The sequence below is a fragment of the Mya arenaria genome, chromosome 5 (assembly GCF_026914265.1).
Source record: "Mya arenaria isolate MELC-2E11 chromosome 5, ASM2691426v1".
NCBI lineage: Eukaryota > Metazoa > Mollusca > Bivalvia > Myida > Myidae > Mya > Mya arenaria.
This window is the reverse complement of record NC_069126.1, coordinates 78,806,074-78,819,387: the sequence shown is the minus strand read 5'-3', so window position 1 is coordinate 78,819,387 and position 13,314 is coordinate 78,806,074. Positions and strand designations below refer to the sequence as shown.

General features: G+C 32.6%; 1 protein-coding gene across 7 annotated transcripts; it reads left to right on the top strand.

Moving 5' to 3' along the window:
- The first annotated feature begins 159 nt into the window (after positions 1–159).
- Positions 160–11,888, top strand: LOC128233644 (uncharacterized). Of its 7 annotated transcripts, XM_052947425.1 has the most exons (9): positions 164–464; positions 2,480–2,650; positions 3,394–3,412; positions 6,054–6,136; positions 6,312–6,327; positions 8,225–8,313; positions 8,514–8,529; positions 9,481–9,572; positions 9,833–11,888. In XM_052947425.1, exons 1-8 carry the CDS (start codon positions 401–403, stop codon positions 9,551–9,553), a joined length of 531 nt encoding a protein of 176 aa, XP_052803385.1. In that variant the 5' UTR covers positions 164–400; the 3' UTR covers positions 9,554–9,572; positions 9,833–11,888. The 7 variants fall into 7 exon arrangements, 5 of the variants coding, with proteins under 5 accessions (XP_052803384.1, XP_052803383.1, XP_052803385.1 ...); XR_008260739.1 differs by having other exon boundaries at positions 165–2,650; positions 9,481–9,628; XM_052947420.1 differs by having other exon boundaries at positions 165–2,650.
- Positions 11,889–13,314: the final 1,426 nt, after the last annotated feature.

Sequence of the window (13,314 nt, the reverse complement as noted above, 5' to 3'; positions counted from 1 at the left end):
TATTGACCTTGACTACTCTTTTTTTTGGCTCAAACTCGCCTTCACTCTTTAAACTGTGTAGAGTTAGTTTTGGTCAATACATATCGTAGGGATATCGATTGCTAGTTTAATCGCTTCAGCAACTCTTGAGTTGAGGCCATTCAATTGTCAACATGTAATTGTAGGCCCATCGAGCCAACCGGCTGTTGTATCAATTACATACGTTCAAGAGACAACTGCCCTTTTGACATGGACAAGAGGCTTTCATGGAGGATCTAATCAAACTGTTAAAATTGAAACCAGTCGTGATAGGACAAGTTGGACGACGACACTTTCACTACCTCAGGGGACGCTGGAGGACACTTTGCCAGTAAACACGACAATAACTGAACTTGCCCCAGGCACTCTGTATTATCTCAGGATGTTTTCTGTCAATGAGGACGGCACAAGCTCAAAAACGGGATTGTTGAACTTTACAACTAAAGGTTAGATACTAGTCAGATATGAATGTATGGCGTGGCCGGGTCGTTGGTTAAAAATTGACCCGAGTGTATAATAGCGTAGTCGCGGGACAATATGAGCTCTAGTGAATTATCAGATAATGGGCTTGGAAAAGTTTTAACAGCTTTGATACATCCTATAGTCTGTCTTTTCAGTCCATTTTACTGTTTTATGTTTACCTCCCGGAATTATTATATAAAAATTACCAAAATCAACAAGAAAAAAATCGGTTTCGTGTAATTGCTTTAGTTTGGATTGACGTTAATTGATAGATTGTGTTTGCACGAAGCTCACACGAATACACACATTGGGATAGCAAATTACAGTGTGTCGATCTGAAGTTCAGATTACTTTCACAAAGTTGTTTCCGTTCAATAATTGTAGCTAGGTGTAACAAATCGTAATAACACTTATGATGTATCAAGTTGAAATGGAAATGTAGAAGTAGATTGCTTGTCGAATAAATGAGTAATACAATCAAGGTCACTGGTACTTTAAATAGAAACAACCGATTTATTTCCGATCGATTAGGAATGATATAATTTAATTTGTTACAAATAAATATGGAGACGTACCTTGCTGTTGAATTGATTGTCAAGGCCAAGGACAATGTTGTTGAAAATGAAACAAACGTTTTCCGCTATATAACAACATTAAGGATTAACGTGTAGTGATGAACTTGATACGTAGCAAGCTTATCTGGAAACGTACCTTTCGATTGTATTTCGTTATTAGTTTATTTCTCAATTTCAGTAAATGAATATTAACAGTCATATCAAATAGTGTTATGTTTAATATCCCTGTCGCATCGCAATGCATAGACTGCAACAGGGATAAAAACATAACAGTTTGTGACCGTTAGATGTAACTGAACAACTTTGTGAAAATGACCGAAGTATTTGATCCGACTGTTTCAATCATAGATGCATAAAAGTAAATAAATGTTCTAAGTGGGATTTTTCAGTTGCTGGTTTTTGTATAACGTATATGAATAATCAATTGGAATTAACATTTGTATGATCCTACTGTTTAAATCCTAGATATATAAATGTACAACAGGGTTCCTGGTTTTATCAGCTGGTTGTTACTGTAAATTGTATATGTATTTTCAATGCAACAATTTGAAATTATTCCAAAAGCCGAACTTATTATTATATATGTTGCGATATAATATGCATGCACACAATTACAATAGACACATTCATTTGAATATATTTAAAAGTCACAAATACTACTCTGGAAATATATAATAACATATCATGATAATCTCTTAAAATGTAATGTGCTTTAATAATCAAATCGACATCACTGTAACAGTTCGGTTTTTGCATTCATGACATGTAGCTTAAATAAACAAAAAGTATTATAGTCCAATGTAAACTATAGAGGCAAGCCACATATATATGCGCTTATACATAGGCTACTTTACATATAAACATATTTGTACCGTATTTTTGCAATTAACTGGTTAATAGGGAGGCGTTGTACTCACGTTGGCATTGATAAAATAAATCAAAACAAACGGCAAATTGATTAGGCAGTATATATATTGTGTACACTGTACATGGATTTTGAAACCATTACGAAAAAACGGTAGCCGCCAACTTGTTTATTCAGTTATAACTGAAAGTAGTGTTGAAAAACTCCTGACATAGAGTTAATAAATACCATTCACACGCCCTTACTTAACTTTCATTTATTTTGCAAGAGAATATAATAAAGGGAGATAGATATTTGCTATATTTTGAACAACAATATTGGATCAATTAAACGTTTTGTGACTGTTCTCTCAAATCCAACAATTAACATTAGATATACATCATGTTATAAGGAATTGAGTCTCATCTTCTGTGAGTTATGCTAATTATGATTATTACGTTTGGTGACAACAATACCGTTATAATAACTGTTTTAATATTCACATTTTTGATATTATTTTCAACCTGTTATTGTCATTATGTTTACGCTAATAATCCTTCGTTTGTTCTTCACGGTGGAGTTATGCATGTAACGGATGTGTCGGATGACAAGGCGTCTGAAGCAGTATTGATCGGGGCGGTAACTGGGTCGGTTTTATCGATGGTCGCCATTGCCGCGATAATCATTGGTGTTGTTGTGTGCAAGAAGTATCAGCTCGTCATATTGTGCATAGAAAGGAAAGGCGACGACAGTACGTATATATTTTTTTCAAAAAATACATGACCATGTAAATCATTTAACCGGATATTATCACATTCCCCAATTGTCAAATGTGTGTATTCAAATCAAATGACTATGAATATGTATGTGTCCGTATGAAGTGTCACCTTATCAAAGTACATGTTGTCACATGCACATAATGCATTTCTATTTGTAATTTTCTTTTATCCATTTCTAGCTAGAGGACACCTTTTTTAAATAGACAAAAGTAGACCTTTGTCATTTATATTAATTGTCGTTTAGATTTTTTTTAATATAAGGAAATTTTTCATTTTTATTGTAAGAACCTCAAGGGGTAATGGCGTCATCTTTATAAACTACATTTTAAAGTTTGCATGACTACATACTGATGCACATCAATATTGAAAACATAAATCAAAGACGTGTCTAAAACCAATATCATCTTACACATTTTAACATTATAAACCATATTGCGTTAACCTTTAGTGCAATATTACAAAGCTTGGTTATATACTGTTTTTACAATAATATTGTTAGTGATAACAATCTTAAACCAATGTTATGTATCCATGCACATAAAAAGGGTTACTGCCTAATTTCCAGTATGCCTTTGCATTGCGAGAATTAGTTGCAACCCTTAATAAGCTTTTACAAAAAAACAATGAATTATCTTTATTTCTTAAGATTTAGGGCAGAATTCAGAATAACCACTCTCCCTCACACCCAATTAGTTAATCCTCGGTTATTTTCCAGATTCCGGACATGAGGATAGGTAAGTTAATAGTAAGGTAACATTTGATTTAAGCAAATAATAACATACGTGTGAAATACTAACTGTCATAAGTTGTTGCATTTTAGTGCTCAACTTTAGTTAATATATGAAATTACTAGGTTTTGTCATAAAAGGTTGTCTGAAGATGGTTGGACATACATTATTCGACCTTAACATATAAGTATAAACGACATCCGCGACATTTGCAAGATTAACAACATTGACGATATTTGCGACATTCACACTTTTCAGGAATTTTACGAAATTCACAACATTTTTTTACATTCACAATATTCACAATATTCAAAACATTCTATGTCATTCCGGTATTCGATAGATTGCGACATTTGAGACAATTGCGGAATTGACACCTTTCACACCATAAATGAAATTAGAGACATTCGCAACATTCTCGTCATTCTACTCATTCATAAAATTGTGTACCTATGTACGGTTTAAGATCTTCTTCCATCCAAGAACTAAAAGGAGATAAGTTTTTATAAGTGGCGCAAAGAACATGCTATAAAGCCTATGAAGTATGTTTAACGATCAAACATTGTTCGACATGAATCGGGCCTTGACTCTTCGGTGTATTATCCAAACGACATATTTAAATTTCTTATTCACACGCATTTTGAAGTAACATGACTTTTTAACAACGTTATATCCTGTTTTTAAATCGATGCGAAATAACTGTACATTCAAAATAAGTATATTTTGTTGTGTGAATGTTGTAAATGTTGTCGAAGTTGTGAATAGTGTGAAAACATCCACACAATTTGATATATTCATGCCATTTGTCATGATATTTGAAACATTCAATGCATTCGCACTATTCATAACATTTGCGATATTCGATCTTTCACAACATTCACGACACATTGGAAAATTTCACCAAATTTACAGTATGATTGACATTCGCGACAATTTCAATTTTCACGCCTTGAACGACACCGACTTTATTGCAACATCTACGACATTCACAACATTCACAACATTAATGTCTTTCTCGACATTTATAAAATTCTCGACATTCGTTACAATGACAACACTCTAAACAATTTTCATCATTCGCGACATCGATGACATTTGAAACATTCTAAACATTCTCAGGTTTCACGACATTCGTGACATTGACAGCATTCCCGAAATTTGCAATATTCTCAAAATTTACGACATTAACGACATTGACAACATTTCGAAATTCGGGTAGTTCATGAACATTCACAACATTCAGGATATGGAAGACATTTTGAAAATCATTAAATGTATGTGCATTGGCAACACTCACGACATTCTCACCTTTTGCGAAATTTTAACATTTGCAACATTCACAACATTCACGAACTCCATAACATTCGCAATATTTACCACATTCACAAAATTTGTATCATTCGGAACATCTACAACATACGTGACATTTACGACACTCACGACATTCACCATATAAACGACATTTCGAAATCAAGTAACATTCTGAACATTTTCAATATTCACGACATTCATACCATTTGATTGATTCTTTACATTTTCAAAATTTACAACATTCGCGGCTATCATGACTTCACAATGTCCGCGACATTCACCACATTATTTGGATCATTCAGAACGCTCTTGACATAGATTTCATTGACCTAATCCTCAACAAACGCTGTATTCTCAAACCCGTTTTTCTACTTGTGCAACATTCCGAATAATCGTCTACTCACGACATTCAGAAAAATTGACATTTTCATATTCACAATTTGCGCAATTCGCTACATTCGAATTGAAACCATTTGCGACAGTATCTTTATTTGCAAAATTTACAATATTCACACCGTTTGCGAGATTACAAAAAAATCGCGATATTTGCAACATTCATGACGTCTTCGATATTTTAACATTCCCATCATATTATCTTTGGCGACATATATGACATTCACACGATTGACAACTTTCAAAACATTATCGACACCTGTATTTTCCTCAACACTTACTTTATCATATTAAGTTTGACCAAAGAGTAAGCTGTTCATACCGATTTTATCACCATTTAAAATATTTTGTTTTACATATGTGTGAATTTGCCAAGACATGTACAACCTTTGCGACATTCATAAACTCTACGACATTCGCAACATTTAGGACATTTCCAACAGTCTCCACATGCACGACCTATAAAGAAGAGTTCATGAATGTAACATGGTTTGATATTGTAGATATCTCGTTTTCCAAACGGATTAACATTTTGAAGAGTGTTTCAAGCAAAGCTTGAATCGCGGTGCTATAACGATATCTTATTCACGAATGTCGCTAATGTTCCGAATTTTGGTAAGAGCAGATCTAACAAAATTCCGCCAATGTCATTTAAACCTAATTTTAAAAGTCGAATACATAATTATGTGTTGTCAAATTCACACATATGTATAAAAAAAGTTTTAAAATGGTGATGTAATAGATATGAACAGCTTACTTCTTAGTTAAACTAAATATAAAAAATAACACGATGGTTTTGTTTTCCTATTTACGTGACTGTTCGCTGCTTTTGTCACAAACTTAAGTCATTAATAGTTTACCAACTTTGGATGATCAACATTTTACAAATGTTAAATCGGCATTGTTTAATAGGGATACATTGACCAACATTTCTGAATTTCAGGACGGGTCCTGAAAGCCCAGAACATCTCGGTCTTTCTATTTACGAGTCAGTTGACCCTAAAGAAGCCACGTATTCAGAGATAGGTAAGAACGGTGAATGAGTACCTGGAGACTCAACATATATCATAATTTCACTACTAAGAAAATATGATGAATTTTAAAAATAAAGTAGTTTGTGTTAGATTCTATTGTCGTTTTCGCATGTGAAAAAGTTGTGTTTCAATGCAATATAGATTTTTGCCTGTTCTTTTTCTTGTAGACCGAAATCAGGCGCGGTAAGTTTGCACAAACATACTATCGATTTAAATTGAATAAAGCTATAACCCCATTAAATCACACTTAACGGTCGTCTTTGCAAGTTGTGCTTTTACGAAATTAAGTTCTTAAGAATAAATGAATACAAGTTTATGCATAAATAAGGGTCGGTGAGAGTTATGGATAATATTTCTGTAAATAAGTTAAAAAAAGGGTTATATGCATGTAAGTGTATCTCAACTCATTTTTTGCAAGAGCATGGCCAACTGATTTAAAATAAGATGAAGTCGCCAATTTTGAGACATTCATAAAGCTTCTTCATTTATTATATTTGTGTTATCATCAATCAATCAAGACACTCACAAAATAAACGACACTTATAACATTTCCAACATTAACGACATTCACATTATTCGCAAAACTCTCATTATTTGCAGCTTTACATCACGATATTTACAATATGTTGGACATTTGCAAAATAAACGCCGTTAACGACATCGGCTTCATTTGCATCATTCTCGACTTTCGCGACATTCATAACATATACAACACTCTAAAACACTCATATTGTTATCATTCGCGACCTGGACGAAATTTGCAACACTAGAAACATTCTCAGAATTCACGTCAATATTCGATCATTTACAACATTTTTGACATAATGGAAACATCATGATATTTACAATATATACATACTTCATATTTGCGAAGTTGGCAAAATGTACATTTTAAACGAAATCAGCTTCATTTGAAGCATTTACGACATTCGCAACATTCTCGACACTCCATTTGTGACATTGATGACTTTGATTACTCTATATAACATTCACAGCATTATCAACATTCGCAATATTCACTTTTTAAACAATACTTTTCAACAAAATTTACAAATTCAAAAATTCCAGAACGTTCACAGCAATTACAATATTTAAAACATTAACAATTTTCCTTTCATTCGGAACATCAAACACATAAGTGCCATTCACAAAATTTACGACATTAACGACTGTATCGACATCTCGAAATTCAGTAATTTTCATGAACGATTCACGACATTTACGTTATCGAGTACATGTTTAAATTCTGTAAATGTATGAGCATTAGTAACATTCACGACATTCTCACCATTTGCACATAGTTGGCATTTGCAACATTCACAACATAACAAAATTCCAAATTCGCAATAATTATAACATTCCAAAATATTGTATCATTTGAAACACAACATATACGTGACATTCAAAGCATTCACCATATTTACGGCATTTCCAAATAAACACAATTCCTGAGCAAATGCAATATTCACGACATTCCCACCATTTGCGAATGTTCCAAACTTTTTCAAAACTCTCAACCTTCGCGGTATTCACGACATTCACAATATCCACGACATTCACAACACTATTTGGTTCATTCAAAACGCTCTTGACAAATATTTCATTGACACCATTCTCGACAATCGCAGGTATCTCAAATTTAATTTTGTTCGACATTCGCAGCATTTACAACATTCGACACATTTAGAACAATGGAGACATTTTCATATTCACAATATTGCACTATTCGCTACATTCGTATTGATATCATTTGCGACAGAATATTTATTTGTAGCATATAAAATATTAATTCGCAGCTCGCAGAACAAACAGAGTGCCGCAAATGCCACTTATATGTACACATATTTGAATGTCATATTTTTTGTCGATTTCACACATCTGCATTAAACTCGTGATATATTTATTTTGTACAAAAAACGTCTTTGTTAAATTCAATTTAATAAATTGCACGATGGTTTTTGTTTCCTAATTACGTGATTGTTCGTTGTTTTGTCACAAACATTAGAATATCAATATTTTACCAATGTTTAACCCTGCATTGAATAATAGGAATACATTGACTAAACTATATGAATTTCAGGTCGGCCACTGAAAGTCCAGAACATCTCGGACTTCCTATTTACGAGTCACTTAAGTCTAAAGCTAAAGACGCCACGTATACAGATTTAGGTGAGAATGTTAAAAGAGTACCAGGAGACTCAACATCAATCATTATTTAACTTTTGAGAAATGTTATAAATGTTTAAGGTAGAGTAGTTTTCACAACCAATTTGTGTCAGTTTCTTTTTTCGCTGTCGCATGCGTAAAAGGTGTCTATTCCATGCAATGTATATTTTTGTCTGATTCAAGTTTTGTTCTTATTCTTGTAGACCGAGATGAGGCGCGGTAAGTTTGCACAAACGCAACATCGATGTATTTTGAATAAAGCCATATTATCCTTAAGTGACACTAAGCTGTCTTTTTTGCAATTTATGTGCATACGGACATGCTTTTACGCAAATAAGTCCTTTATAAACTAACAGTACATTTGATGTTTTTAAAGTATCTTCAATCTTAAATGATCAAGATCACTACATCTGAGCTCTCTTAACGTTCTCGTTTACTGTAAAACTTGGTCAGGTGTGACCTCTTTAAATATATTACTTTTTCCTGTCAAACGTAGGAAATATACAACAGCCTGGGTAAACCGCTCTAGATGATCACATTGCATCTTAGTGGCGTATGCGAATGCGTAGCTACCCCTCAATATAAGGATTTTAGGTTATAATCTTACTTTGTATTATAGTAGGTAACTACTTATCAGATCTTGGGGTGACTGATTAAGTTAAATTACATATACCATGTGTTTCCGGTCCAGACCGAAAAAGCCAAACCAAGGCATGTACTTATGAAAGTAACGAGCATGTCTTTATTATTGCATATAAAGTTTAAATACTAAATGTTTTTATAAAATTTTACCAAGAATCAGATGTGACGTTTTTACTGAAAGAATGACGCGTAGTGATTAATTAGTAAGTATTACAGATAGTCTGAGTTGATCTATTCATGGCGTTAATTGTGACATACACGCCTTGTTCCCAAGGAACTCTATGCCAAAGTCAGGCAAACATACCAAATGGCTACCCATTCTTTGGAGACGTCAAAGAAATACCTAACGCCAAGACAAATGAGTTCATAAAAGTGTTTCCAACAAATTAATAAATCACGTCAAATCCGTTTGAAAAAGGAGCTGTATACGAACATTTTAAGAACGTTGATGTGTTTTAGTCGTTACAAAACATATGCATTGAACTTTTGATATTTAAATAAAAGTGCATTGACGTGACTATTTTTCAGTATTACATCTTATTGCACACAATCGAAACAAGAGGAGGTTGTTCTGCGAACTTATATGAACGTTGACGTTTAGAAGTCACCAACTGCACATAGTACAGTTTGTTTTATTCTCTTATGTTCAACTTTGTTAATCAGGAACGATAGACAAGTAATTATTTTTTTAATTGAAAAGCCTATGTAAACAATACCGTTTTGATGAAACATTTAACATTTAAAAGTTCTCAGAGTTTTGTAGATAAAGACATGTATTAAATAACATTTTTTTTTGTTAACTTTTCATTTCCAAATACTCATAAACCGCCCATAGATCAAATGATAATATCGTAAAATATGTATGTCTTCATGCTTTCAGATACACACACATACAAGAACATCGTGTTTGCAGGAATGTTTTGACGTAACTTCCAATTAAGAAAACGGACAGTTCATTTTGTGACAATAAATCATGTTTATGTATGTTGTAATCAAAGTGCTAGGCAAAATATCGTTAAAGTAATATTCATGTTAAAGTTAACATTTATTTTCGAGATTTTTAATATGATTGTATTAAATAATTAAGGCGCGTTATGTAGAACTTAAGTACTTACCAAATACCCCTGTTATTTATTAAGCTTTATAGTATGGAGTTCGATATAACATTTAGAAAATATAAGTGAACCCAGCCGACATAGAATATTTAATATTGACTGTTGACTTGTCTCAACGAACATTTAACATCGAGAAATGAATGTTCAGCTGTCTCGGCGAACGACATTTGACATTTTGTAGATATAACAATAACGTTGCATATTAAAAAATAATATACTGAATTGCTCGTCGAATAATATGGATTATTAAGCTGACTGGACAAACCACAGTCGACATTCTGTGAAATTAAAACTAATTTATCAAGACGAAATTCAGCATTCAGAAAATTGGAAATAAAAGTTGACATGAAACGCTTAAGATAATTGAATGTCCAACTTACCCAACATATTACATTTGACTTTGAAGAAATCATTTTATATATTTTTATAGTATTGCTAAGCTTGGCTGGTCAAACAACATTCCGAAAACGCATCATGGGAGGACTCAATAATGGTTGCCAAGCCGAGAAAATGCTGAACGGCAAACGGCATTGGTTTATTAGATGATTATTCCAGACAATTTAATATTTAATGAGTACTCGCACCTCTTTTGATAATGTTGAAATAACGATTTAAAGTGATTCAAAAATTGCAATTTTGGCCCATATCTTCCGATTTTTAACATAATGTGACTAGATGTTTTAAAACAAAAGGCAAAACATATTTTTTTCTTAAGGAAGTCAATGTACATCTGAATTCCTAATTAGGACCCTGGTTAAATTCAAATTAAGATAAATTCCAACTTGAGGAATGTTGAATAGGTTCGAAAATCATATTCAAAATGTCAAATCTCTATTATCGAACACAGACTTCTGAATGCTAAACGCATTTTTTCAATCCAGCTCGACTTTGGGTTTCCTATGTTGATCCAACTTGACATGATATTCAGTTTGTAATATTTTCTTTATATGACATCTGCCTTCTAAGTTCGGCATCTTCATTAGTACGTTAAGCTGTAAAACTTAAAGTCATTTCTTACATTGGAGGCTAAAATGTTGTTTTTTTTCCTATTGATGTTGTTCATAACAACCTAGAATGTGTATTCAAGGAACATTTTGAATACACAACTTAAAATAATACTTCCCAACGGTCTCAATAATAAACTTTTATATGATATGACACAATGTCCTATGGGTATTGAAAAACTTATGATTTAAAATACCTTTATGTTTGCATGTATGTGTTTATCAAATATTTCTGTTTCTGTATATGAAGTTGATGTTACTTTCTTTATATATATTTCATTTATTTGAATCAACTTCGACATAGTTTTTCATGGGAATTGGGAATCGATTTTCTATGACTGGTCAAATGACCGGAAACACTTGTTCAATACGTAAAAAGTGTATTTAGTTTACATCTTATATTTCTTTTATAAATGCCTTATAAAGCAGAGCTTGTTTTATCAAGGTACCACGCTTCAATATTTCGGTCAAAATTTCGGTATGTTGTTACATTTGTGTCGGCAAATAACAATTATTATGCAAAGTTTTAAAATTAAGATAAACTACTGAGCTGTAACCATGCCTTTAAGGCAAAATATCATCAATCTGAACTTTATAAAATAGACTTTCGCAATTATGATAAGAATTGAATCATTCTCATCTCATCTTATCCTTATATTAATTGTACATGAAGTCTTGATGTACGGCATGATTTTTCGGTACCAATAAATTAACATTACATTCAGACTCATAAGCGTTTCCATACTATGCAGAAAAAATAACGAAAGTACACTCAAACTGATTAACTATTTATCATTCCAAATATTGTATACACAAATCTAGAAAAATATTTTAAACTATGCTATCCGGGTGTTTTCTTTACTATGGATATATTGCAATACATGTACATGGAAACACACTCCTACGCCCTCGGTCGATATCCCTTTAATCAGGTCGATAAATTACTAAATCGACCGAAACCGAAGTGCAACAATTGTTTTATTATTAAATCTATGGTCTAAGATTAATAACATAAACCAAGAGTAAATCGTTTTTTAAATGTATCATAGATTTTAAATTTTCAGATTAAACGTAGAATTTAAACAGATATATCAAGATTAATCTTGCCTGAAAAAAACAGTATACAATTATTTAAATTCTGCAAATTATTTAAAAGAACTTCACTTTCAACAATTAAACATGTAACGTACATGTAACTATGTATAACTATCAGGCAAGCAAAACGCTCACCAGACGCCATGTTTGTTTACATCTGAGGTTGAGTTCATGACGTAACAGTTTCTTAACCAGGCGATTCGCACGCGAAATGATACGCTCAGGTCAATACGTGTTTAAGGCTCCGCCGACTAGTCAACACAGCAATTAATCGTCGGTCATGTGACCATGTGTTTTTTGATTACAATTAAAATCGCCAAAGTAATACGATTTAATAAGAATATTTTTTGTCACCTCAACGTGTGATGATTAGGTAAAATTTTAAGCGCGGTAATAATTTATTATGCAAATGTGATGATACCCGGTGACAGTGTTTGTTGACATAATTACTTTTTAAGGGTTAATAGTTATAGTATGTAGTATTTGGTTATTCATTAATCAAACATAATGAAATTTGGTGACAGTGCTTATCGGTCAACAGAAGATTTTTCCCTACAAGGTAGTATGGAAATTTTATATTGCTGGAATTTGACATTCCTGGATGTTTTCTCATTAATAATTCGTAACAATAATGGAACCTGACCTTCATTTTTCACGTTGAAGCACATCGTTCTGTCCAATAATCTGAGCGTGCATTAAAAACACCTGTAAAAAACATATTCCTCTCGAATTATACTAGGTATTACATTGAAGAAGATCGTAAACAATATCGTACGTTTATGTTCTTCTAATAGCTAGCGTCTCTGTTTATTTTTAGGAATACTTAACTTATTTCCATTTACTTAGTGTTTAGACAGCTCTTCACATACATGTAAATTAGCATGTACACGAAGCGTTATAATTTTTACTTGACAACTGATTATTACATAACGATGTAAAGTTTGATAATGATAATGATTAATACAATATATTATAAAATATGAATCATTTTTATAATCTGGTAGTTTAGTTTCTGTCTACCCCCTGTTCCGCATTATACGAAAAACTTGACTGATGTGCTTCCCTTTGCATTGCTATACGTGCGTAGTTGCTTCCCTTAGTATTGGCTTTCGGTTTTGATATTGAGAATAAAGATGAAACGGGAGCCA

What these genes read in the sequence shown, in the direction of transcription:
- LOC128233644 (XM_052947420.1), top strand. Translation starts at nt 2,338, where the DNA reads ATGCTAATTATGATTATTACGTTTGGTGACAACAATACCGTTATAATA.